Raw genomic sequence first — 25180 nt, 5'->3', positions numbered from 1 at the left:
CAATACATATATACAGTATATACAATACATTTAAATGAGAAACAGATTAGGCTCTTATGTGTATTGAAGCTCAAGTAGCGCCTCCTGCAGGGAAACCTGAAGTAATGAAGATGAACCAGTAAAAAGTCCAGTTATTCTGAGTAAACTTGTGGAAAAGTTGCAGCTGTAGAGACTTAATTCTGCTTTCATGTGTTTGCCAGCTTTAAAACAGATGAACAGGGGAAAAGGAAATGCCAAAGCAACACCTGTAAAAAAAATAAAAAATAAAAATCGGTGGCAGTGGACTAGAGTCAGGAAACAGGCCTGCTACTCTTCTGGATGAAAGTCTTATCACATTTCTGTTATTCACCTACTGACGAAGTGGGAATGGAATTTGAGGTGACCTCAAGCCAGTCATAGTTTAATAAGCAGCTCTTTGAGAGTAACAAGTTGGGGCGAAGTTCATGCTCAGCATAACAAAACTTTCTTTAGCTGTCAGTGCAAAGATTCTTAATGTTTATGAGGCATCATATTTCACAATTCACGAGTAATTCACATGTCATTAACTTTTAAATTTACACTTTAACATTTACATAATTAACTATAAACTAAAACTACATTATTAAACTGAGTATTTTACATAGTATCTATAGAACATTTATCTACCGGCCGATGTGCATTCAAGTCTGTGGTAAAAGTGTTTCACACACAGTGTTTAGCATTGTCCATTTAGATTTCTAGTGAGGATTATCGTAGCGGCTATTCCTTAAGTGTAAATAGGATTACAGGGGGAGAATAGCCCTCAGAATACATGCCACATGCTATACGATATGATTTTTTCGTATATCAGTGTGTTTGTCTTCAGCTGATTATAGAGCAGGTAATGTGACTCACACATACTGATCTAAATACACATAAAGAATAGTTCAGCATATTAACATACACAACATACAGTACATGTCTATTAGGGAATTCAGTGGACTGTTGAGGTAACATACTATCTACAAAATGCATTAGAACAAATTGTCTAATTGACAACTTTTCCAATCCAAATAAATTCTGTTCCCATTGGGAGGCTATGGAGTTTGTGTTTACATAAGTTTAGAAACTGGAACCGTGGCCAATTTTAAAAGCAACGCTCCTCCTTCTGTGTGTGAAGCCTGAAAAAAAAAAAGGGTGGGTCCTCTTCCTCTGAACATAACGCTCAAAAACCCGCTTCTCAAGGAATCAAGTTTCCACACAACTCCTCAAAACTATTGAAACTTCTTCAGCTCTCAGGTATTGTTCTACATTCTTCATATTGATTTACTATCCTTCTTTGTTTTGACTTCTCTCCAATACCTTCTTGTGTAAAAGAGGAAATATTAAAGCAGGATCACACCACAGCCTAAAAAAGAAGAGTTATACTGCTCATTACGTTCATGCTGTAGCTGGGATATGAATCATTTTTTCCGTAAGCATTCATATAGTACAGAGAGAGCATAAAGCCCTGCTCTGACTATAAACAAGCATATCGTATAAACTGCGCTATATAGAAACATAAATGTTGTGACCCCAACAATTATGTAATACATGTTGTTATAAAGACAGAAGAAAACTAATAGTCACTGTTCCTCTTTCTGCAGTCTCCTTGCAGATATGCTTGTTGAGTGGAGTGAGGCTGTAAAGCAAAGGGAGAGACAAAGCAAAGTTGCTCTGGCAAAGTTTTGAACAAATCTATGTTTATAATTACCCGTTTCTGAAGGGAGAATGAGCTCTGACAGATACCCGAAGACTATATATCTTGCACAGCGTCATTATACAACAGTATAGTATCAATACAATAGTACAATAGTACCTATCTTCCCTGGAACATTTTCCTCTGTGTATCAGTCACCACTTATCTGTGATCACCATGTAAACTTCAACATTCTAGTTCCATGCATTTTCTACTCGAAGTACCATCAGTAGACAGGGCACACAATACTTTAGTGAAACAAGAATATAACTTTTGTTTTAAAATATGGCAGTTTGTCAGTTGGAAATGAAAAGGTAGAACGGATGGCAATTATACCAGAAACACCTTTACTTGGAATGTACAATTCAATGTGGTCCAGCTAGCCAATGTGCTATAATGTCAGTGAGACTTCTTCAGTGTCTATTTCCACTAGCAGGGCAAACATTTACAGCAAATCTGACCATATTGTGTACGAAAATATATTCACTTAATATTAAATCAACAACAGACTTGACTTAGTTTAATATGTCACTTGATTATATAATTCAATTTAAACTATTCAATTTAATCTAGTAATCATTTTATACTTTTTTTTGCGTTTTACCTTTTCTTGCAGTGAGCATATTGATGACAAGAATTTCATTCTGGATCAATACAAATTTTATCTAATCACATCTTAAATTCTTGTTTATAGACCTTTAAAAATATTTTCGGCTGTATATTATATTTGTTGTAGGTAATTACTGTAATATATTGTGTACTCTTACTCTTACTGCTATATTTCTTAAATGTGTTGTGATTAAAAACGGCTACTGCACATGTTAATGGATCCTAGAATATTCTTCTGGCATGGGCTGTCATAACTGCAGCAATGCTTGTAAGTAAATTTTAGGCACCAAAGTGTACTGTACATGATCATTTTGCTTTTTATGCAGCCACTTAACTTTTTAAGCCATATGAGGAAACCAGAAAACCTTGCAGATACAAAACTCATGCAGATACAGTCTAGGTGTCTAAGTTTTTACATGATGCGGTCTAATTTCAAACTTCTTCTTTTTTCATGATTGGTTCTTCTTCTATTGTAACCACAAGCATGATTTCTGTAAAAAATAAGGGAAACAATAGCAAACAAGGAATATAGTTAGGTCAAGTAGTCAAGTAGACTTTTATTGTCATTTCAACAGATTTAAACGAAACAACCAGGATGCTACACACAAACAACATAAATTAACGGCATACATAAACAAATTGAGCTAACTAGCTAACTAAGACAGCTAATTACCTGACTAGTTGGGACAAAACAGATTAACACTACACACTTACAAAAAAAAAGTACCATACAAAAAGACAACATAAAGTGTATGTGCAAATTAAATATAAATAAATTGTGAGGTAATGAATTGAGGTAGAGATGAGAACAGTAAACATAACATACAGTATATAAACAAGATATAAAAACAGTTCTCGTGTTGAATATTATGCAAAAGGCAATTTCAGGGTGGTATGTGGGATTTCTGGATGGTTGTTGATCAGTGTGTTTGCGCGTGTGTGTGTTTATCAGTAAAGTCACATTTGCTTTGAGGTGATTGAGTTTATCTGAGTGTGTGCGTGTGTGTGTGTGTGTGTCAGTCCAGTCACTTTTTATGTAGGAGAAGCGTGGCTTATAAAAAAGAATCTGTTAAACACTCTGGATCTCTTTCTCTCTCTCTCTCTCTCTCTCCCAGTCTATCACTCTGTCTAGGTCCACTATGATTCTTCCCCAATCCCTGCTCTTCTTAGTCTACCTCTCTGGACCACTGGCCTGCCATGCATTCAAGATTTGTGCCTTCAATGTTCAGAGTTTTGGAGACTCAAAAGCAAAAGATAGCTCAATTCTGTCCATAGTAACACAGGTAAGGTGGACTACAGATAGTGTTTTAAAGTGTAACTTTTTAATGTTCTGCAATTTTGGCCACTTCTTAAAATAAAATCCATATAGTAACATGATAAGCATGAAATTAAATGAATTTAATGTAATTTAATCATGTAATGTACTTTAAACAGATTTTACATACTTTATCTGATTTTAGATTTTGTATGTGTGAATATAGCGATATAAGGTTAAAATTCCATCTGATAATGTTCAGATTAAAATTTGCATTTTGATTTGATTTTCGGCCAGATTGTTTCACGCTGTGATGTGTGTTTGCTTCAAGAAGTCAGAGACCATAAGAAAACAGCCATTCCACTCCTGATTGATAGACTCAATAAGTAACTACTCTCATCACACCTTCAGTCATTTAGATAACTCGGCAAGTTTGTGACAAACATCTTGCATTTTGTACATCATACACACAAAAAAGTTTAGATTTTTTGGAAAACAAATTTCAGTTTTTCTCAAACAAAAAAAGGGAAATTTTGTTTTCTTTTTGCTTACATAAGCTGTGATAACCAAATGCAATTAATAACACCGCTTCTTTTTGGCTATAAAAGGAAACAGAAGTATGATTATGTGTCTAGTGAACGTCTCGGGAGGACACAAATCTACCAAGAGCAATATGTTTTCGTATTCAGGTGGGATATTTCATTTTGAATGAGTTCATATCCAAAATCATGCTTATGGGGAATCCTGTATAGGATGTGTGCTTTTGCAGTATTTTTTCTTATTTAGATCTTTTAAAGCATGGTTAGGACTTGTCATTTTCTGCTTTTTTCATCTACAGGACTGACTCAGTCAGGCTAGTTGACCAGTATCAGTACCCAGACACACAGAAAGGAGATGAGGATGCTTTTGCCAGGGAGCCTTTTATAGTGCGCTTCCGGGCACCTAAAACAGGTAGAGTAACATGAAAATATGCAAAGTGGGAATGTACCTGATTATTGATACAGCTTTAGGAATTAGCAAAATAATGAGTTCTAAAGGGATAGAAAAAAAACTAGGCACACTATTACTTTTTCTAGAAAACTCCCTGCCTAGAGGATTCGACAAGACATGGTTGAGACTAGAGGTGCACACTACTGTTCTCCATGATCATTCCTGATTTTTATTTCTTTCTACATTGTAAAGGAATGCTGTAGGCGTCCAAAAAATGCATTAATCTCCTTTAAACAGTTAATAATGAGATGTGTCTGCTACTTATGCTCTGTAAAGACTTTATAACGCCTCTAATCTGAGGTGCTGTTAATTGGTCATTTTTTTAGGCTGATAACTCTTAATGAACTTCTCGTCTGCGGCAGAGGTAGGTTTTGGTCTCGCCCTCCTGGGATGACCTTCATGAGAGTCAGTTTTATTATTGTTCTTGACGGATTTTGCAAATGCACTTGACAATACTGTTCTTGCAAGAACTATTACAGAAAGGCTGACCTCTGTATCTTAAAATAACAACTAACTGTTGTTTTTCTTGTTGTTATGTAATTACCTAAACCCATATGTGTTATTTTATAGTTTTAAAATCCCCAGTATTGTTGTAGGATGTAGAAAATAAATCACTAAACAAAAACAAAGAAATTTGCAAGTGTTCTAAAACTTTTGAACGGTAGTGTATGTCAGGACTGTGATCCCAACAAAATAGTTCTGGACTAGTGCAGGAGGTTTTTACTTATGAGGCTTGAGAGACAAACAGAGACCAGGGTCATGCATTTGTTTTGTTATACAGTTTGAACCACAAAAGTTATGAGTATATATGAGTACTACTAGTGTCACTATGTAATCTGCAACAATTGGGTCTCAGTGAGGAATGATTTATTATAATGTATGTTAAAAATCTGTACTGGGTGAGTATTGAGATCACCTTATGACTAAAAAACACTAAAGTTCTAATAAAGCAAAAGTTACTTTAGACCATTTATCTATTTTTGCATGTTTATTACAGTGTACTGTATTGTAAAAGTCTGGATTGTGATTGAGTGGTTATGTTTTGCAGTGATTGGTGAGTTTGTATTGATCCCAATGCACACCTCTCCTAGTAATGCCACTAAAGAGATTGATGAACTCTATGATGTCTTTGTGGATATTAGAAAAAGGTGGAAGATAGAGGTAAGATACAGAAAAAACACTTAACATTTTTTTTCTTTCAAATTTAAAAGGTTTTTAACATTCAAAAACCATTTCTCCTTATCACTTACATTATTATAGGACATATTTTTTCTTGGTGACTTCAATGCAGCATGTGGATATGTGGCCAAGAAAAACAGGAAGAAGATAAGACTTTACTCCGACACTTTCCTTTGGCTGATAGACGATAGTCAGGACACTACAGTAAGAACGACCACTGTCTGTGCATATGACAGGTAACCCTTATTATGTTTTTGTGTTTTATGATATAATCCAGCTAATTTTCTTGTTAATTCGGTGTCTTATGGAGTGTTGATTTCTGATGCAACAGGATAGTCGTGCACGGAGAGTCCTTACGCAAAGCTATAGTGCCATTATCAGCACGACCATTTAATTTCCCCAACGAATACCGGATCAGTGAGGAAGTGGTAAGTTTATGGATCGGTTTTGACAATTACACTGAGGCAGAGTTTTAAATTACCTTAATTTGTATAGCTAGCATCTCTGTAGTGAAAATGTAACAGAGCACTGCAATTTTCCTACAGGCTTTACGTGTGAGTGACCACTATCCCATAGAGGTGGACCTAAAGACCAAGTCAGGAAGTGAGAAAGGAAGCAAAATCTTGTTTCAAATATCTCTTGGTCTTCCCCTGCTACTTCAACTGAAATGACACCAGCATGAAAGTGTTAATTTATTTAGTCAGTCAGTTTAAGAGACAATAACCATATGCACTGATGACTGAAATTTCATTTATGCCAAAGCTGCACAAAAATGAACTGGGTTTCTTGGCAATAGATCATGATAAATTTTCATGATCATTTAATCAAGGAGATTTAAAATATTAATACTTTATCAACTTTATTTAGCTAAACATTCGAATCTGTTTTGATGGAAATAGGACACAGTCCTAGTTCTTGTTGGATAAATGTACTGCTGCTAATGAATCAGATCTTTTGCCACTTTTTCATTTTTCAGGTTTTATGTTTGTTAATGGCACATTTGATGTTCTCAATGAATCTATCCCCTATCCTCACTTATGGTCTGGGGTTAACACAAGAGAAGGGATAGCTAAGATCACTGCCTGGCCAAAAATTGTAAATGCCAACATTTTGACTGCTTTAAGCTTTGATTACAGCACACAATGTAAGGCCGATTCATGAAAATGTTTCAGGCCACACTCAATTCAAAACCTGAAAAATACCCATGCAATAAGATAATCATTTAATGTAATAACTTGGTCATTTAGTACATTTCTGTAATTAAACATGGCCTAGACCTGAACAATTGAAGCAACCCCAGAGCATAACTCTGCCTCTAAAGACTTTTTCAGGTTTTAATGTGTTTGAAACTTCTAAACCCAGTTCTACTTATTGTATTTTCCTTTGCTTGATGCAGGTCAGAAAAACCTTTTTTGGTAAGGCAGGATATCAGGAAATAAAAGACTTTCTTTTCTCAGGAGCAATTTATCTAGCATTTATCAGGGACTTGGTTAATATTTAAGGTCATTTATGTGTCCTGGTGTTTCATGATGCTTGTTAATACTTCTCACAAATGTGGCCCCTTGCAGATGTTATTCAAGAACATGGGTGCCAGTTATATGCCAAGTACCACTGGCCATCTAGTTGTAGAAGTTTGCCCTGGCACTCAGCTACTGACATTATACAAACTATCTGCTATGGCTAAATACAAGTATATGGTGTGTAGACATTAGAATTGCATTTTTTAAGTATTCATTAAAAGTTGGACACATTTCTCTAAATGCTGTTTGCCTCAATTTATATTTGTTCCCAAGGTCTAGATTGTGTTCCTTTCAACCTGGGATCCCACGCAGTAAATTATTTTTTTTTACTCTAAAGGGGAAAAAAGGGTGAAAAAAATGATCACTAGTCTTTGCTTTAAACTAGCAAATCAGTGGGGTAAAACAGGTTTTAACGGCTGGTTTGCCAGGATGGGAAACATAACCCAGTTTGAAAGTACAGCATCCTTGATTAGCTTCAAAATATAATTTTAAAATATTGACCGATGAGACCAAGCTGTAGGGTTTAGAAGTAGAAAAATAAAAAGACCAAAACCACCACTTCATAATCAAAACACCGTTTGATTTTATTAACAACTTCAGATAACTGAGCACTTAATCCCATTGCCAGTGTGGTGTGAAGTGCTTAAATCGCATGCAGTGCCTTCCAGCGGTTCAGGGGCCCGTGACTGGGGACGTATTTCACACTGCAGCCATCAGGGATCACACGCTTCTCCTGCAGAAGGTCATCAAAGTCAGCTGTATTAAACTTGGTGAAGCCATACTTCTTGGAGATGTGGATCTAAAGAGGAAAAAAGTAAAACAGTAAGAGAACAATTAAAGCTGAGCTAATGACATTCATCACTAAAATGTGTTTCTCTCAACAGGTGCTATAAAATTCCAGCACTTGCCATCACAAGCCCAAAAAAATCTTTATAAACCATAATGAAAATGTTTCAGTTTCTTAAAACACGAAGCATCAATTCCATGATAAAAGATGTACCTTCTGACGGCCAGGGAACTTGAACTTGGCTCTCCTCAACGCCTCAATGACATGTTCCTTGTTCTGGGCCTTTGTGCGCACAGACATGATGACCTGTCCAATATGCACACGGGCCACTGTTCCCTGTGGCTTTCCAAAGGCACCACGCATTCCAGTCTGGAGCCTGATGAGAAGAAACAAGATCTAATTTTAAAAAGTTGTAGACAAAAAAGAAAAAACACAAATCCACTTCATGTAAAATGCTTGTCTCAATGGTCCCTTTAAGAACCCAGCACTTCACAGGCTGGGCTCATACACAACCAAAGATTCACTGTCTGCAGCTTTTGCACACCAGAGCAGTACAGACAACCAAGCTGGTCGGCTTAATAAGCTGCAATTGTAGTTTTATGCCTGGCCAAACTTACCTATCAGCTCCAGCACAGGATAACATTTTGTTGATGCGGATGACATGGAAAGGGTGCAGGCGCACGCGGATGTGAAAGCCATCCTTACCACATGTCTTCACCATGTACTTGTTGGCACAGATACGGGCAGCCTCAAGAGCTACACAAAGTCAGGTATAAAATGGATGGTTAGCAACAAGCTTAAAAAAATAGTTTACATTGTCAAATGAATTGAGTGCACATTGGTACTTTCTTTAAACTTCACCAATTCACTTACCCTCAGAGGACAGCTGCTCATACTCATCAGATACCATGTGACCACACAAGGGGAATTCATCTACCTTGGCCTTCTTCCTGCCCAAGTCGAAGATCCTGATCTTGGGATCTGGGTTAAGCGACAATAGCAATTACACATGTGAAACTGTTTGCAAACTATATTAATTTAAAGACATTTCTCTTTAACTATACTTGAAGAAAAAAATATTTCATTCAAGTCATCAGTATTTTCTACCCTAATGAGCAGTGCATTTGCCAGTCACATGAATAATATGCTAATTTAATGTGATCTAATAAATTGTGAGTTATTGAGTCCATAAAATAAAAAAACGGCTGATTTGCTTCTTATACTCATTAGTCTTTTTTTCTATTAATTATATGATGTTTAAGATTTTACTTGGTTATTTATATTGCACACAGAAAAAAAGCAAATAAACACAGTAACACGGCAAAGCTACCTCTGCATACATTTTTCTTTTCCATGAATGCCTTAAAATGTCCTGTGGTTTATTAGATTGTGATGAACCTGTGTTTAAAGTTCGAGGTAAAAAAAAACTTTCAGGCTGCCTGTCCCTATAATTTATTGCAAAAAATTTTCCAATAAAAAGTAGCAGCAGTCCTCACCAGGTACACCCCGACAGAAACGGGACTTGGGGTACGGCTTGTTCTTGCAGTATCTGTAGCTGGGATAGAGAGAGAAAAAAAAAATCAGGAAAAAGAAAGACTGTTTAAAAGACTATGAATCTTAACAGATAGACAGAATGTCTTGACTACAGACAAACAGATGATGGAGACCTAATAAATCCACAATCTAACGTTATGCTAAACATGTAATATTTTTGTGACTGTCAAGCAACTAACTTTTCGTCAAAGGAAATTCAAACGAAAAATCCATGTCACTATTATTTCTGTGCTAATACTCATTTACAGGTGCGCCCGTTACTAGCTAGTTAGCCGCTAACGCCAGGCCGGGAGCCGCACATGGTTAGCGCGTCCTGCCATTTTCCCACTCGCGGCTTTTACAGAGAACAGAAGATAAAAAGAAACTTACCAACGGGCTGGACGTCGCCCCATGGCTGCAACCTGAGATACACACAAAAAACATTACTTTTATAAAAATAAGCACCACTAAGTCTTACAATAGAACAAGATTTTCGATAAATTTGTCAAGAGCGAGACTGAACAGCCTCTTACCACGCACTCACCTAATGGCGGAAAGGAAGTAGCTAGTATTTCCGCTGCGTCATATGGTAAGAGAAACGTCACATCCGCTAGGCGGAGCTGTCGTTCACAACATTGAAGTCCATGGTCCAGAGCAAAGTGTCAAATTATTTCAATATTTTTGAGTGAATTTGTGTAATCGCATAAATGTAGTGGGGAATTATATAGAGAGAGAAAGAGAGAGAGAGAGTAGCACTTTTTCAGTAACCTTTGTTATAATAGTTGATATAGTTAGTGTTCTGCTTCTTAGTAATTGCATTAGTTCAGTAATAATTTTCTCATCATACATCAAACTTATGGTTGCAGTGCCAATCCCAAGCCTGGATAAAATGGGAAGGTTGCGCCAGGAAGGGCATCCAGCGTAAAACCTGTGCCAAGTTGTAGTGCGGATTGGGTATACCGCTGTGGCAACCCCTTGCCGGGAGCAGCCGAAAGACCAACAACAACATCATACTTATAAGTTAATGCAATTTTTAAAGGTGTTCATTAAATATGATTCCAAAAACAAAACTATAGAAAATCAAACTTCTTTTCAGCAACTTACCAGTCACTTTCCCTATCATTGATGGGCTTCCTTTGGGCCCAAATTGTGTGTGTGTGTGTGTGTGTGTGTTCTAAGATAGATTGGCACCCTGTTCAGGGTGTATGTACCTACCTCATGCCCTAACTCTCCTGCGATAGGCTCCAGGCCCCTGCGACTAAATAAATTAGTATAAAATCGAATAAACGAATTTTACAGAAGACGTCTTTACATGATTAAAAGCTACACAAAGAAATCTGATCAGTGAAAAGGAAAGCAGACCTTAGGGCATGGTATTAGAATCAGTGATAAAACAATCATTACATATGACATTGATTTATTTATATGCCAATAAGACCAGTTTGAGTCAAGACTTGTTTATTAAAGGTCATAAATTAAAGCTGATTTAAAGGGCAGCTCTACTAAAATGGTTTCTCTCTTTCTCTCTCTCTGTACACCATTGCCACATCATGGGTTCAACCTCTCCTTTTCATTTTCATGTGTTTCATGAATCTATAGTGTGTACAATATCCTTCAAAAATTATTATACTGTATGTCATTACAACCTGATTAAGTTAATCAGATAAAAAGATTAATTTGTTAATGTCATAAAAACCTAGATTTAATGATTACTGTAGCTTTTATTCTAAAAAGGAAGGTTTGTGTGTGGTTTTTTTTTTTGGTTTGTTTGTGTGTTTTTTTAAAAAAAAAAAGAAAATAGCATCTAAAATTTAGCTGTATCTGCAGTGTAAAAGAGAGGCTTTTCTATTCTCTCAAGTTGGTCTGCCTCTGGAGCTGCTAGCTCTACCTTAAACAAAATATTACTCTAGCATGTTATTCTCTCTATAAAGAAAATGCTACCGTCTATAGCTAATGCTTCAGCTATATAAAAAAAAATCAAAAAGCTATGATGATTTAATCAGCTGCTCTGGCTTTTGGAGAGGACAGCCAACATCTATGGTTATCTCATCCACTGTAATGGCAACAATCCATCCCTGCCTGGTGGGTAACCGCACAGTAGGCCATTAGATGCATGACATGTGCTCATCACATGCTAGTACAAATAGAAAATACTGTAAATAAGTACAAATACTGCATTATCCTTCATTGGTTGAAGTACTGTTGTGTTTTAAATGCAAAGTTTTGTTAAAACAACTCGCGTCTCTCTATTTCACTTGACTACTCTAAAGCGTTTTACCGCCATCTGCTGTTGGAAATGCGTAATGACGTTTTACTCCGAATTCCAAAATAAAGGGACAGATACTGCACTCAATGCATTTTACCGCCAAAGTCATTTGGACTCAAATAAAAGCCCAAACCCTTATTTAAACATTTTATTTAAAAAATATATATAAAAAAACCTGCATATATCCGGGCTAATTCGACATAATAACCGAATATTACGGGTTAAGGTTGAAGTAAAAGGAACATCTGTAGTTCGGGATTTCACCACCAGATGGCACTTAATGCAAGCGTTTCGACCAGACAATCGATTTTATATTTCGTTTATAGCTGTACATAAATGATGGAATAAACTTCAGAAATACTTACAACAATAATTCTAAATAATTCTATTAATTCCTAATGTAAGCATGGCACAGATTTAAAAACAGCACGAAATTATTGTGCATGGTTAAGACATAATATTAGTGAATGAATAACAAGAGATCTTAGGTTTAACTGTCCATTGGTAGCCAAAGCTTACAGCTATTCTTTTTTTTATGTAAAATGCTTATACGTCTAATTTCTGCTCTTACATATATAATGTTATTTTACAGTGTTCTAACTGTAGGTGTCAACTTTATTTCTTACAATCTATATACCGGACAGTGACAAAGTAATATCATACTCCCTGTTCTATATGTGCTTATAACTTATTGCTCAGTCAGTTTCACCATGCAAACTAAGCAAAAATTTCTACTCTCTGTTAATTACTAAGTAGAATCCGTTTAAATTTTTAAATACATTTATACAATTAATTGTCGATTTCCTATCAGTATTTGCCAATGTTTTTAGTTTAGAAACCAAGACTATCCATGCCTAAAATCAGTTTTTACAGAATAGCAGAACATACAGTAAGGACTACCTTTATTTCTCTACATACCAAAAATCTACTACACTAATTAGGGCCTAAGCACTATAGGGTAGACAGGACCCCCTTGTTTTCTTAAGGATTTCTCCCCCCACCATTTTGGGCTTTTCATGCTCAAAAACTCGTGAAATTTGGCAGACAGGTTGGAAAAAATTCTAAAAAAAAAAAAATCCTAGAGGTGTTTTTGATATCTCAAATGGGTCAGTCGTAAAAATGCTTTTAACTTACACCGAAACGTGGTTAATTATTTTCTGTGTGGCATTATATTGAATGACAATAAAGTGGGATGTGTAAGTTTGGGCTGCTTGTTAATCTTCATGATTTTCCTGTATAAATCGTTGGTTGTTACAAAAAAAAATTCTGTTAAATATATCATATAGGGGACACACACAGTAATATTTGAGAAGTGAAACGAAGTTTATAGGATTTACAGAAAGTGTGCAATAATTGTTTAAACAAAAGTAGGCAGGTGCATAAATTTGGGCACTGTTGTCATTTTATTGATTCCAAAACCTTTAGAACTAATTATTGGAAATCAAATTGGCTTGGTAAGCTTAGTGACCACTGACCTTCATACACAGGTGAACACAATTATAAGAGAGTATTTAAGGGGGGCAATTGTAAGTTCTCCTCTCTTCCCTTCTCTTTAAATATTCTCTAAAGAGTAGCAACATGGGGGTCTTAAAACAACTCTCAAATGACCTGAAAACAAAGATTGTTCACCATCATTGTTTAGGGGAAGGATACAGAAAGCTGTCTCAGAGACTTCAGCTGTCAGTTTCTACAGTTAGGAACATAGTAAGGAAAAGGAAGACCACAGGCACAGTTCAAGTTAAGGCTCGAAGTGGCAGACCAAAAAAATATCTCGGATAAACAGACGTGACGACTGGTAAGAAGTCAGAATCAACCCACAGACCCACAAACCGAAAGACCTACATCATCATCTTGCTGCAGATGGAGTCACTGTGCATCGTTCAACTATCCGGCGCACTTTACACAAGGAGATGCTGTATGTGAAAGTGTTGCAGAGAAAGCCTTTTCTCCGCCCACAGCACAAACAGAGCCGCTTGAGGTATGCTAAAGCACATTTGGACAAGCCAGCTTCATTTTGAAATGAGGTGCTGTAGCCTGATGAAACTAAAATTGAGTTATTTGGGCATAACAAGGGGTGTTATGCATGGAGGAAAAAGAACACAGTATTCCAAGAAAATGGAACACCTGCTACAGTAAAATATGGTGGTGGTTCCATCATGCTGTGGGGCTGTGTGGCCAGTGCAGGAACTGGGAATCTTGTCAAAGTTGAGGGACGCATGGATTCCACTTAAAATTAGCAGATTCTGGAGACCACTGTCCAGGCATCAGTGACAAAGCTGAAACTGTGCCGAGGCTGGATCTTTTAACAAGACAACGACCCTAAACACTGCTCAAAATCTACAAAAGTATTCATGCAGAGGAACAAGTACAACATTCTGGAATGGCCATCTCAGTCCCCAGACCTGAATATAATTGAAAATCTGTGGTGTAAGTTAAAGAGAGCTGTCCATGCTTGGAAACCATCAAACCTGAATGAACTAGAGATGTTTCGTAAAGAGGAATAGTCCAAAATACCCTTAACCAAAATCCAGACTCTCATTGGAAGCTATAGGAAGCGTTTAGAGGCTGTTATTTCTGCAAAAGGAGGATCTACTAAATATTGAGTTTATTTCTTTTTTGTGTTGCTCAAATTTATGCACCTGCCTAATTTTGTTTAAACAATTATTGCACACTTTCTGTAAATCCTATAAACTTCATTTCATTACTCAAATATTACTGTGTGTGTCTTCTATAAAATATATTTAACTGAAATTTTTCATCATATCAACCAATGATTTATACAGGAAAATCATAAAGATTAACAAGGCTGCCCAAACGTATGCATCCCACGTGTATATTGAGTGACACGTTCAGTGACATCATAGAGTAACATCATAGTGTCATACATTTTTTCCAGCATCTGCGGCCTTTTCTACACATGTACACATCACAAATGTTAACACTTACACCTCTCTCTCTCTCTCTCTCTCTCTCACACACACACACACACACACACACCAGCTTTTTGGAGGTCTTAACATAAAATTCCCCCTATTCTACACACACTCACACACTCACATCATTTTGACATGACAAATATTTATAATTGTAATTGTAATTCCAATTCCAAAGCCCAATTCCCGGTTTGACTTGAATGCCCCTCGTATTTTTTTCCCTCTCAGCCATATTAACCGCTATTACATTAAACACACACAAGAGGGCGACAAAAGCTAACAAATTCTGTTAGCCTCAGTTTGGGAGTTTCCCTTTCCTACCAAAAGATGTCTCCATCGTTTCAGCAATAGACTACAACTGCCAAAAATCCCCTCTCCACTCTTAATTCTCTACAAAAGAAATGACCTCACATGTCTGAACTCTGGATAATGGAGAACAAATGTTGGGGTGGCCATTGGAATCTTTGGTATCACTAACATTTGTTTTTGGTCAATGCAGATATGACGTGACTGTACAAACATCCCCCTCCGACCCATCTTTGATAGTACAACTCGAATCTCAGTTGTAGTCAATGGAATCTAACACAACCTATAAGTAAATAAATAAATAAATCGATCGATAGATCAATCGATAGATAGATCGATAGATAGAAAACGTACTTCATAAAGGCCACTAAACCAGATTTATAATGTACTTGCATCAACTCTTTTCCACTTATTTGAGTGTTATATCCATGTACTAAAATAGGTTTAATTATCATTTAAAAAAAATTTCATTTACACAATAACTCAAACTAATGTTTAAAGGACCAAATACTAATGCAAGGCACTGTAATAAATCAAACTTTACTAGAGCTACAGTATACTGTATGACCAAAGCTCTTTAAGCAATACAAACTATTCATCTTGCCTCCTGCTGCTGCATTCCTGGCCTAAGTGGGGCAAACAAATATTCCTTGCCTTAGATGGGGCTGTAGTCAGGTTAGCATTAGCTCACTCTTCCATACATGTTTTATACCTCAGCTCACTCAAACATGAATTGTGTTAATTTATTGTGATTTTATAATATTGTCTATAAGTTTTGGACCACATATTTGTCATATAGGCTAGCATAAGGCTTAAATAGTCTAGCACAGTTTGTGGGACTGTAATGAAGTTAATTTATATTCCTTTTTTTCTATTTAAATTATTAAAAAGCTACTTCAAGGAATACTTAATATTCAATATCAAGATTCTGTAGTTTCCTAATTATGTGATGCACAGTCCCTTGGCATTTTTTTGTGAAATGCTCACCCATGCAACTCATTTTGTCCTGTGTGCAGAAGATAAGGTACCGCCCTATGAAGCATGGTTTGAAAGTTTCACTTGTGGTCATGATTGACTTGTAATTAGATAGGCAAACGCTATATGCAACATTATTGTGATAATCTCTCGACATGGTGACAGTTTTAGCTCTGTTTGTGAACCACAAATTGCACCCCACCCATTTGCACATTGGCCTGAGAGTGCAATGCACATTTTTACTAAAAAACTCTTAGCATGCATACTGCATCTCTCTGGTAATTGTGTGTGTGTATGTGTACGGAGAGGATATGCACTCTCAAAGAGTAGTTTTAAATCAACTTCAGACATAAATATGGGGAGGTAGAGGTCACACAGAGATCAGCTGATAAGCATAGGTTCATGATAAGGGGCAAGAAAAGTAAAAATAAATATGAAAAGATGAGATTAAAGCATAAAAATAGGTTAAACCATGAAGCATTCTCATCCAGACACATTGCATCACTCTATTCTATTTATATCTTCACATCTTCACTGGGGAGAGACCTATGCATTAACTTTGTACAGCAAAAATTCATTAAAATGGGATGGACTGTGTGTATTCCCAAGCTTGTTCTCAGGATTACTGGGATAGGCTCTGGATTCACTGAATCTTCAACGTAAAAAAAAAATCGGTTGCTAATAAAAAAAAAAAATGCAAGAAAAACCTATTCAAAAGCAATTTTTTTTGTTTGTGAGCTTTATTTGTTTTTGTTATGATCACAACAAACAACAAACATGGTGTCATTAAATCACCATTAAATTTTATCCATATTTATAACTTATACTTTATAATTTAAATTCTGGATTTCCACAAGCACGGTGTTTAATATTTAAGAGTATTTATTTCACCATATTTATAATGTTATCATGAATAACTGGACAGTTTGCTTAAATATAAGTTACTTTTCCATATTGCTATGGAAAAATATCAAACAAGGAACAAACAACTAGACATTCTTTCTCCCAATCTCCGACTGGTTATTTCTTCCCGAAATGAATCAAAGACTACGCAAAACCTCTTGTAATCTGGAAAAACAACAGGAAATGAATGTGTACCTGTTACCATGGTAATCTGTGCCAGTTTTGTAAACAGAAGCATGGTATATGTAGAACTTGAGCAGATGACACATATTGTTCAAGAGAATTCCTACAAACCAGTGCAAAGAAGGGTTTTAAAAATCACTTCCTTTTTGTTTCTCCTCCCTCTTTCTGTGTGTGTGTGTGATGATGTGAGATGTGAGGAGGGGCAGCTTGTCAGCACAAGTTTGTACTTCAGAGCTTGACTGCCTCAGACATGAGATCATATGATGTCATTCAGGTTCACTTACAAGCACATATGTTGATATGCACCACATACTTTGTGTGTATATGTGTGTGTGTGTGTGTGTGTGTGTGGGTGTGTGTATGGGGGGGAGGTAAAGTTCTGAGTTTTGATGAAAAAAAGATGGCATTGCTTTCAAAACAATTGCCTAATAATCAGCGAAGGGACAAATAGGGAAAAAAGGGGGTAGTACTGACGTAAATGACTGAGGCTCTGGGTTACTGATCGGAAGGTCAAGATTTCAAGCCCCAGCACCACCAAGCTGCGACTGTTGAGCCCTTGAGCAAGACCCTTAACCCTGCTCCAGGGGTGCTGTATCCGAGCTGACCCTGCGGTCTGACTTTTTAAGTTCCCAGGGGGATATGTGAAAAAAAGAATTTCACTGTGCTATAAAGTACATGTGACAAATAACTCAATCATTATCCTTTTTATCAAACCAATACACTAATGTTAAAATGGGTCTCCTATTGTTTGTGCAAGAGTAATTAAATCTGTTTCTAATTACTCACTGTATTGAATCACAGAAAAGATCTTCAAACATGTCTGTATGCATTCATGTTCCACAATTTATTTGATATTCACTTAATCCCCTCTTAGACAATTTCAACTAATCTAACCTTTGTTTGTACTGCTGTAACAGACAAGCCAACTGAAGGCTCTGATACTCTGATATAATGCAATGGTCCACATTATGTGGCTGCAATAATTCACGAGCTCACTGTAGTAGATTTACATTGTAATAAAAATTACAATCTTGAGTGACAAATAATCTACACTAGTACACACATCCACTGATTCTGCCTGCAGGCTTGAGTATGTGGATCGTCTGTGCTGAGGTGTGCATGTGGTATACCAGATAAACAAGCTGTGTTGGGATGCGCTGTCGCACAACTTGATGTTTTAGTCTGAGTTAAACATCTGTTTTTCAACGATGCATGCCAGATGCAGGTGCCATTACTTGCTCTATTGCAATCGGATGATTTCAAAGTACAACAATGAGATCTACCTCTACAATGTTTATAATTATTAATAATTTACAGTTACAGTTATTTTCACTTACAACATCCAAACACAACATTATTAGACCTTTCACTTTCTCTTTGGTGTTTTTCGAAATTACTTTGCCTTTTTATTTCTACTATGTGGTCTGAAGAGATGTGGAGCTTTTTTGTTATACATGGTGCACGGGTACATATTTGTCCACATTCCTCAGTGTGTGTGCTTCTACTTGTTTTCTTTTAATGGAGTAAGATACAGTTCTTTTACAGCAAGGGATCAGTCATTCATAGCTGCACTGCTATCAACCCCTCCACATTCCTCCTCCCAAATAAGGAAAAAAATACTGGATCTCTCTCTCTCTCTCTCTCTCTCTCTCTCCTCTCTCTCTCTCGGTTTCTCAATCCCCCTGTGATAGAAAGTAACTTCATAGTTTTATTAACTGAGATTTATTGGCTCTTTTTGTTATAAATATGTGTTGTTCTGTTCAACTAACAAGATATTTCTCAATAACTTTGAGCTCTAAGGTGCCTGCCTTCCATTGCAGACTGCTGTTTGCTTGTTTAGCCGAAGCCAATGTTATTGTGTTGGCCGGAGACTTATGTACAGATGGTGTTATGGTTGGGTGCTGATGTTAGATGCACAAGGGAGAGTGGAGCCGCGGAGTGTCTGAGTCTAGGACAACGTGAACATTGATGTGAGCAGCTCTAAGGGGAGAATAAGGATCCAGGAAGCATGATAGTGTGATGACATGGTAACTTAGTAGTTAGCACTGTCCACTCAAACCTCCAGGGTTAGGGGTTTAAATTTAACCTCCAGTCTGCATGGAGTTTACATTGCCATACTTGATGGGTTTCCTCTGGGTAATCCAGTTTCCTCCAACAGTCCATGCGTTTTAGGTTGATTGGCTTTTCCACATTGCTCTTAGTGTGCTTTAGTTTCCTTAATTGCCCTCTATGGCTGCAGGCTTGTCTCGAATTGCAAATCTGAGATTTGTTATTTGGATGGTAAGATAATGCACCTAATCGTCTTCTCTGTTATTGACATCTGTAATGGGCTTGTGTTTTTAGATTGTCTGCAAGACAGGAAACATGAAATGCTGACACAGCATACAGCATTTATTAGAAAATTATATTACCACACAATTAATGACCCTTTAAATGTATGAGATTTTAATGGAATCAATAAATGTACTCCTTGAACCCATTAAAAGAATTAGATCCAGAGGAACAAATACGTTAAGTGGATTATGCAACCTCCTCCTAGGAAAGTGAAGCTATATTAAACTTTGGTTTGAAGGGTCAAATTAATTTTAAAGGTACAAAATAATCAATTAAACTAAAAGCCTTAAAGATTTCCACCAGTCACAAGCAAAAGACATTTTGGTGGCTTAAAAATGCCTACAGCATAGTGTTTAGGAGTCTTTGAGTTTGTGTGAGCACACAGTATTTAGTGCACAAAGCGTTCAGAAACACAATTAAAGGAATGTAATTGCAACCAACAATTATGGGGCAAAACAAAGAAGAACAAGATCCCATGGGGTGTTTGCTCATACTGTATATATCTGAAAGGTCTCTGTATTTCTCTGTATAGTGTGTGTGTGTGTGTGTGTGTGTGTGTGTCAATGTGTGACTGTGGTGTAGGAACTTGTGATTAAACTCAGTCTGAACATTCAACAACACAAAGTGATAAGGCTCTGTTGCTCTGCTGTATTGAGTTGGTTGGAGTTTTTCACTCCACTGCAGTCGTGCACTGCAAGCTTTCTTCTTTTGTGCTCAAGTTACCATTCAACAACATTTGAAGCAATCTATGTACACTGAATATTTCTGGATGAAGAGTTGTTTAGTGCATTATAATCGGTGATCCCTCCTCTCTCTCTCTCTCTCTCTCTCTTTCTCTCTCCTTCGCTCTTTGGGAAAAAGGATGAGATAGAGTGTGAGGCTACCATAAATGGTTGTGTTTGTAGAGAGGGAAAGGGCAAGTGTGTGAGTGAGTGCATGTGTATGTGTCTATTTGTGTGTGTCCAATTCTCAATCCATGCAAGTATAACTGTGCGGTGTCCTGAATGTGTTTGTCCTTCATCGCTAAGCCTCCACAACAATCTTGAAAAGACTTTATTAGAGACACCTCCTTTGATTATAGACTTTGTCTGTGTGTGGCTGCTAGAAGACACAGAGAAAGAGAAACAGAAACAGAAAGAGAGAGAGAGAAAGAGCGTTCCAGCAATTTGGTGAGCAAAATTGCCCAGTAGCAGCAGTGAGGTTCTTTGGCTCTCATTCAGTTCTGAGTAGTACAGTAGGCTTACCTTTTAAAGGTATAATGAATCAGCTAAGCCAGATAGGATGGATACGTATAGACTTTAAGTAGACACTCAGTCTAAGACTTCACTAAATTGATAATAACAGGAACAACCATGTCCTACCACACCCATCGCAACGCCTTCTTTCAGTGATTCAGCGGGAATAAAAATGCTCTTACACAATGCCTTTGACTGAATTGTCAAGTTAAATAAATGTTTACTATTTATATGTTAGCATGTAGGCCAGTTGTTCACTACTGAACGATTCCAGCCTAAATAGCAAAACAAAGGCAAAAACTCCTTTTTCCAGATAGCACCCCCACAAATGCTGAGCAGCTGAACACTCGAGGACAAATACTGAAACATAGACCTAACAAACCAAAGCAAATAATATAATCAGTGACTTATCAGGTGTGGAACATGTCAACGTCTCATAAAACTCTGCTTTGTCTGAATGGCTCCTTCTGAAAACTTCCTCTCAGTCAGATGAAATTAGTGTTGGTGAATGTTTGATACAGAGCTAGGTCTCCGCTGCACTGCTGAAATGGGCGTAGATTTGTGGAGTACGAGGGTGCACATGTTCTTCACAGTGTTTGGAGAGAATCATGTCTGGTAAATGTAACCACAGTCTCCTTAATATAGCACATGGATTGCAGCCTCATTCATGTAAAGTAACCATAAAAGAATGGTAACTCAATTTTATTGCATTTTCACAAACGGAGTACCTGGGTCAACGTTAAGACATTATCAGCCAGATAGCTACTGCAGTCAAAAATATAAAATATTAGCATCTTTTTTTGTCCTCTGTGCTAATGAACTGACAAGCACCTTTACAAATAAGAGTACCATTGTGAAATTATACAGTAATTTAAAAGATAAAGCTAACAGAAAAGATTTGCTTTCTCCCTGCATTTGCACAGGATTCATCCATCCAGGCTTACTTGTTTCCTTACACCGCACAAAAACATGCAGATAGACAGACTGGCTACACTAAATTTGTCTTTTGTGTGAATGTGCATATTACTGTCTGTGTATGGTAACCTGCAATGAATTGACATTTCATACATGGGAAATGCTCTCTTTTCTAAATATATTTTATTATTTCTTTTGGATGGAATTTGGGTAATTACACTGTCCAAAAAAAAGTTGCCTGTGTCAGATGAGTTTACTTATAAGTCTGCATTAATCAAAGAAAACCACTAAGCAGATTTAAATGACTGGAATTGGGTTAAGAACTGTCCAGTGGAGTATTATACGAACTGACCAATGAATTATTATAACCGTGAAGGATATTGTAGGAAGACAGGAGCCTATCCTAGACTTCGGGGATGAAGCAAGTTGCCAATCCATTGCAGGATGGGCACACACACACACACACACACACACACAAATAAAAAAACTCTCCCCAGTTGTCTTTGACTAATGGCACTTAGTTATTAACCTAGTTAACCCAGTGTGAGTATCTATCCAGTGATGTAAACTTTAAAGCACTTTTTGTAAGTCGCTCTGGATAAGAGCGTCTGCCAAATGCCTAAATGTACACTTACCTAAAGGATTATTAGGAACACCATACTAATACGGTGTTTGACCCCCTTTCACCTTCAGAACTGCCTTAATTCTATGTGGTATTGATTTAACCAGGTGCCAAAAGCATTCTTTAGAAATGTTGGCCCATATTGATAGGATAGCATTTTGCAGTTAATGGAGATTTGTGGGATGCACATCCAGGGCACGAAGCTCCCGTTCCACCACATCCCAAAGATGCTCTATTGGGTTGAGATCTGGTGACTGTGGGGGCCATTTTAGTACAGTGAACTCATTGTCATGTTCAAGAAACCGATTTAAAATGATTCGAGCTTTGTGACATGGTGCATTATCCTGCTGAAAGTAGCCATCAGAGGATGGGTACATGGTGGTTATAAAGGGATGGACATGGTCAGAAACAATGCTCTGGTAGCCTGTGGCATTTAAACGATGCCCAATTGGCACTAAGGGGCCTAAAGTGTGCCAAGAAAACATCCCCCACACCATTACACCACCACCACCACCAGCCTGCACAGTGGTAACAAGGTATGATGGATCCATGTTCTCATTCTGTTTACGCCAAATTCTGACTCTACCATTTGAATGTCTTGAAAGAAATCGAGACTCATCAGACCAGGCAACATTTTTCCAGTCTTCAACTGTCAAATTTTGGTGAGCTCGTGCAAATTGTAGCCTCTTTTTCCTATTTGTAGTGAAGATGAGTGGTACCCGGTGGGGTCTTCTGCTGTTGTAGCCCATCCGCCTCAAGGTTGTGCGTGTTGTGGCTTCACAAATGCTTTGCTGCATACCTCGGTTGTAACGAGTCGGCCCATTCTCCTCTGACCTCTAGAATCAACAAGGCATTTTCGCCCACAGGACTGCCGCATACTGGATGTTTTTCCCTTTACACACCATTCTTTGTAAACCCTAGAAATGGTTGTGTGTGAAAATCCCAGTAACTGAGCAGATTGTGCCCAGCCCGTCTGGCACCAACAACCATGCCACGCTCAAAATTGCTTAAATCACTTTTTTTTCCCATTTTGACATTCAGTTTGGAGTTCAGGAGATTGTCTTGACCAGGACCACACCCTTAAATGGATTGAAGCAACTGCCATGTGATTGGTTGATTAAATAATTGCATTAATGAGAAATTGAACAGGTGTTCCTAATAATCCTTTAGGTGGGTGTAAATTTAAATGTAATTCCCACACTATGCCCAATCAGGTTACACTAATCTGCATGTATTTCCCTCATCTGTGGTGGAAACTGGAGCACCTGAAAAAAATCCACCAAGGACAGGGAGAACACGCAACCTCCAAGCACACAGGGCGGGGATCGAACTCTTAACAATAGAGATGTGTAGCCACTGTGCTAAACAATAAAAATAGTTCCTATACTACTTGTATTCATTTATCAATTGGCACAAGTAAACAAATAAAGTTTGTCTAAACTAGACATTAAGTTTAATGTATTTGTTGGTGCTTGCAAAGCCAACAAGATGAAACATATTTCAATCTGTGAAAAGAAGAATTTACTTGGCAATTTACAAGTTTGTGACAGTAAGTCAAATACAGATTAAATATACTTCCATGAATTGACGCGATCTAAAATTTAACATTATACAGAGTATCTGAGTATGTTAGGTATCTGAGTTGCGATGGGATTTCTCCAGGCTACTTTGGTAACAAAAGATATATAGACACTCTCTGAGTTATTTTCACATATTTAAGCACTTACATTAAACCTTAAAGTCTGTGCTAAATTACAACCTTTCTAGCATCTGTGCAACTGCTTGAAAAGGTGTACATGTACAGCACTTACTCCAAGTGTGTGCTTAGTTCTCTTAATCACTGGGTTCCTGCAGTCTCCTCCAACTGGGCAGAATCAGTCAGATCTTACACATCAGAATCACAGACTCTGACTCATAATGCTATAATATCCACTTACAATGCAACAGATGGTACATACTTGCTTCAATGCCTCAAGGCATTTATGAGATGTGTTTAAAACAATGTTAACAAGTGTGTGTTTGTGTGTCTGTGTGTGTGTGGGGGGGAGTTTGGGGTACAGTGGGGACCAAATGTCTGTACAAGGATAGAAACTAACAGTTTTGACCTTGTGAGAACTTTTGGTTGGTTGCGTCAGGCAATTGTAGGTTTAAATACTAAATATGCTACAGTCATCCCTGGATGGGAGCCAAAGTAACAATAACTAGGCAGCCTGTCTGAGTGGGAGGCATGACATATGCTTGTTGCTTTCTCAATCATATGTGTTAGGCATTCAACAAATATTGTTCTATTTTAATTGTTTTGTTCCGTACTTGTTATAGCACATATTTAGACACTTTTTATATGTTCAAAGTTTTTTTTTACATAACATTTAATTTTGAAACTGAACTGTCCAGGATTCTCCGCCCAGGCAATGGGGAAACTATATTTCAAGGTTAAAAGACAGTACTCTAAATAAAAACTTGAATATACGAGGAGCATTCAGTTGATTCTGCTTCTGATTGTGCAAAATAACTGCAGCTAAGACATTAATCACAATACTGTGCTTGAAGTCTTCTGTAAATGTCCATCAGTTTTACACCTTCGTTTGTGAGAAATTTCATCACCCGGTCCCGGTTTGCCTTGAATGCCCCTTGAACACAATGCAGTGTTGTGTATGTATGATATCAGCTAATTCCAGAAATAAAATATATTTTTTTAATGTATAGACAGTTATGCCTCTAAAGCTATAAGCCTACTACTGTACTTTAAACAGGTATAAAGGCTGAGTGCAAAAGCTACAAGAAGAGAAGAACAGGTTTGCATTTTAAGTTGAGAGCTCAGAATTGTTTGTCCCCAAACTCACTGTCATCACTGTCATCACTATCCACCAAGTGTGCAAGATAGATGATGTCAGCTAGCACTATATGAGAGACACTAAAGTCAAACATGTTTTTATTCT

General features: G+C 37.2%; 2 protein-coding genes and 1 non-coding gene across 3 annotated transcripts; 1 reads left to right on the top strand and 2 right to left on the bottom strand.

Annotated features, from left to right (window-relative positions):
• Positions 1 to 1145: 1145 nt before the first annotated feature.
• On the top strand, positions 1146 to 7150 carry dnase1l1 (deoxyribonuclease I-like 1). Its single transcript, XM_053482513.1, has 9 exons — positions 1146 to 1257; positions 3421 to 3588; positions 3858 to 3946; positions 4169 to 4249; positions 4399 to 4511; positions 5599 to 5711; positions 5811 to 5965; positions 6061 to 6157; positions 6275 to 7150. Exons 2-9 carry the CDS (start codon positions 3445 to 3447, stop codon positions 6398 to 6400), a joined length of 918 nt encoding a protein of 305 aa, XP_053338488.1. The 5' UTR covers positions 1146 to 1257; positions 3421 to 3444; the 3' UTR covers positions 6401 to 7150.
• A 658-nt stretch (positions 7151 to 7808) lies between these two features.
• On the bottom strand, positions 7809 to 10085 carry rpl10 (ribosomal protein L10). Its single transcript, XM_053482514.1, has 6 exons — positions 9960 to 10085; positions 9533 to 9591; positions 8910 to 9017; positions 8654 to 8792; positions 8250 to 8412; positions 7809 to 8048 (listed from the first exon to the last, which is right to left on the bottom strand). The coding sequence occupies exons 1-6, from the start codon at positions 9980 to 9982 to the stop codon at positions 7893 to 7895; spliced, it is 648 nt and encodes a 215-aa protein (XP_053338489.1). The 5' UTR covers positions 9983 to 10085; the 3' UTR covers positions 7809 to 7892.
• LOC128510896 (small nucleolar RNA SNORA70) lies at positions 8491 to 8625 on the bottom strand. Its single transcript, XR_008356145.1, has one exon. It is a non-coding gene; the product is annotated as a small nucleolar RNA SNORA70 (small nucleolar RNA).
• Positions 10086 to 25180: the final 15095 nt, after the last annotated feature.

Source organism: Clarias gariepinus, chromosome 22 (genome assembly GCF_024256425.1).
Source record: "Clarias gariepinus isolate MV-2021 ecotype Netherlands chromosome 22, CGAR_prim_01v2, whole genome shotgun sequence".
NCBI classification, from domain to species: Eukaryota; Metazoa; Chordata; class Actinopteri; order Siluriformes; family Clariidae; genus Clarias; species Clarias gariepinus.
The sequence above is the reverse complement of the archived record's forward strand: the minus strand, read 5'-3'. Positions and strand labels throughout refer to the sequence as shown.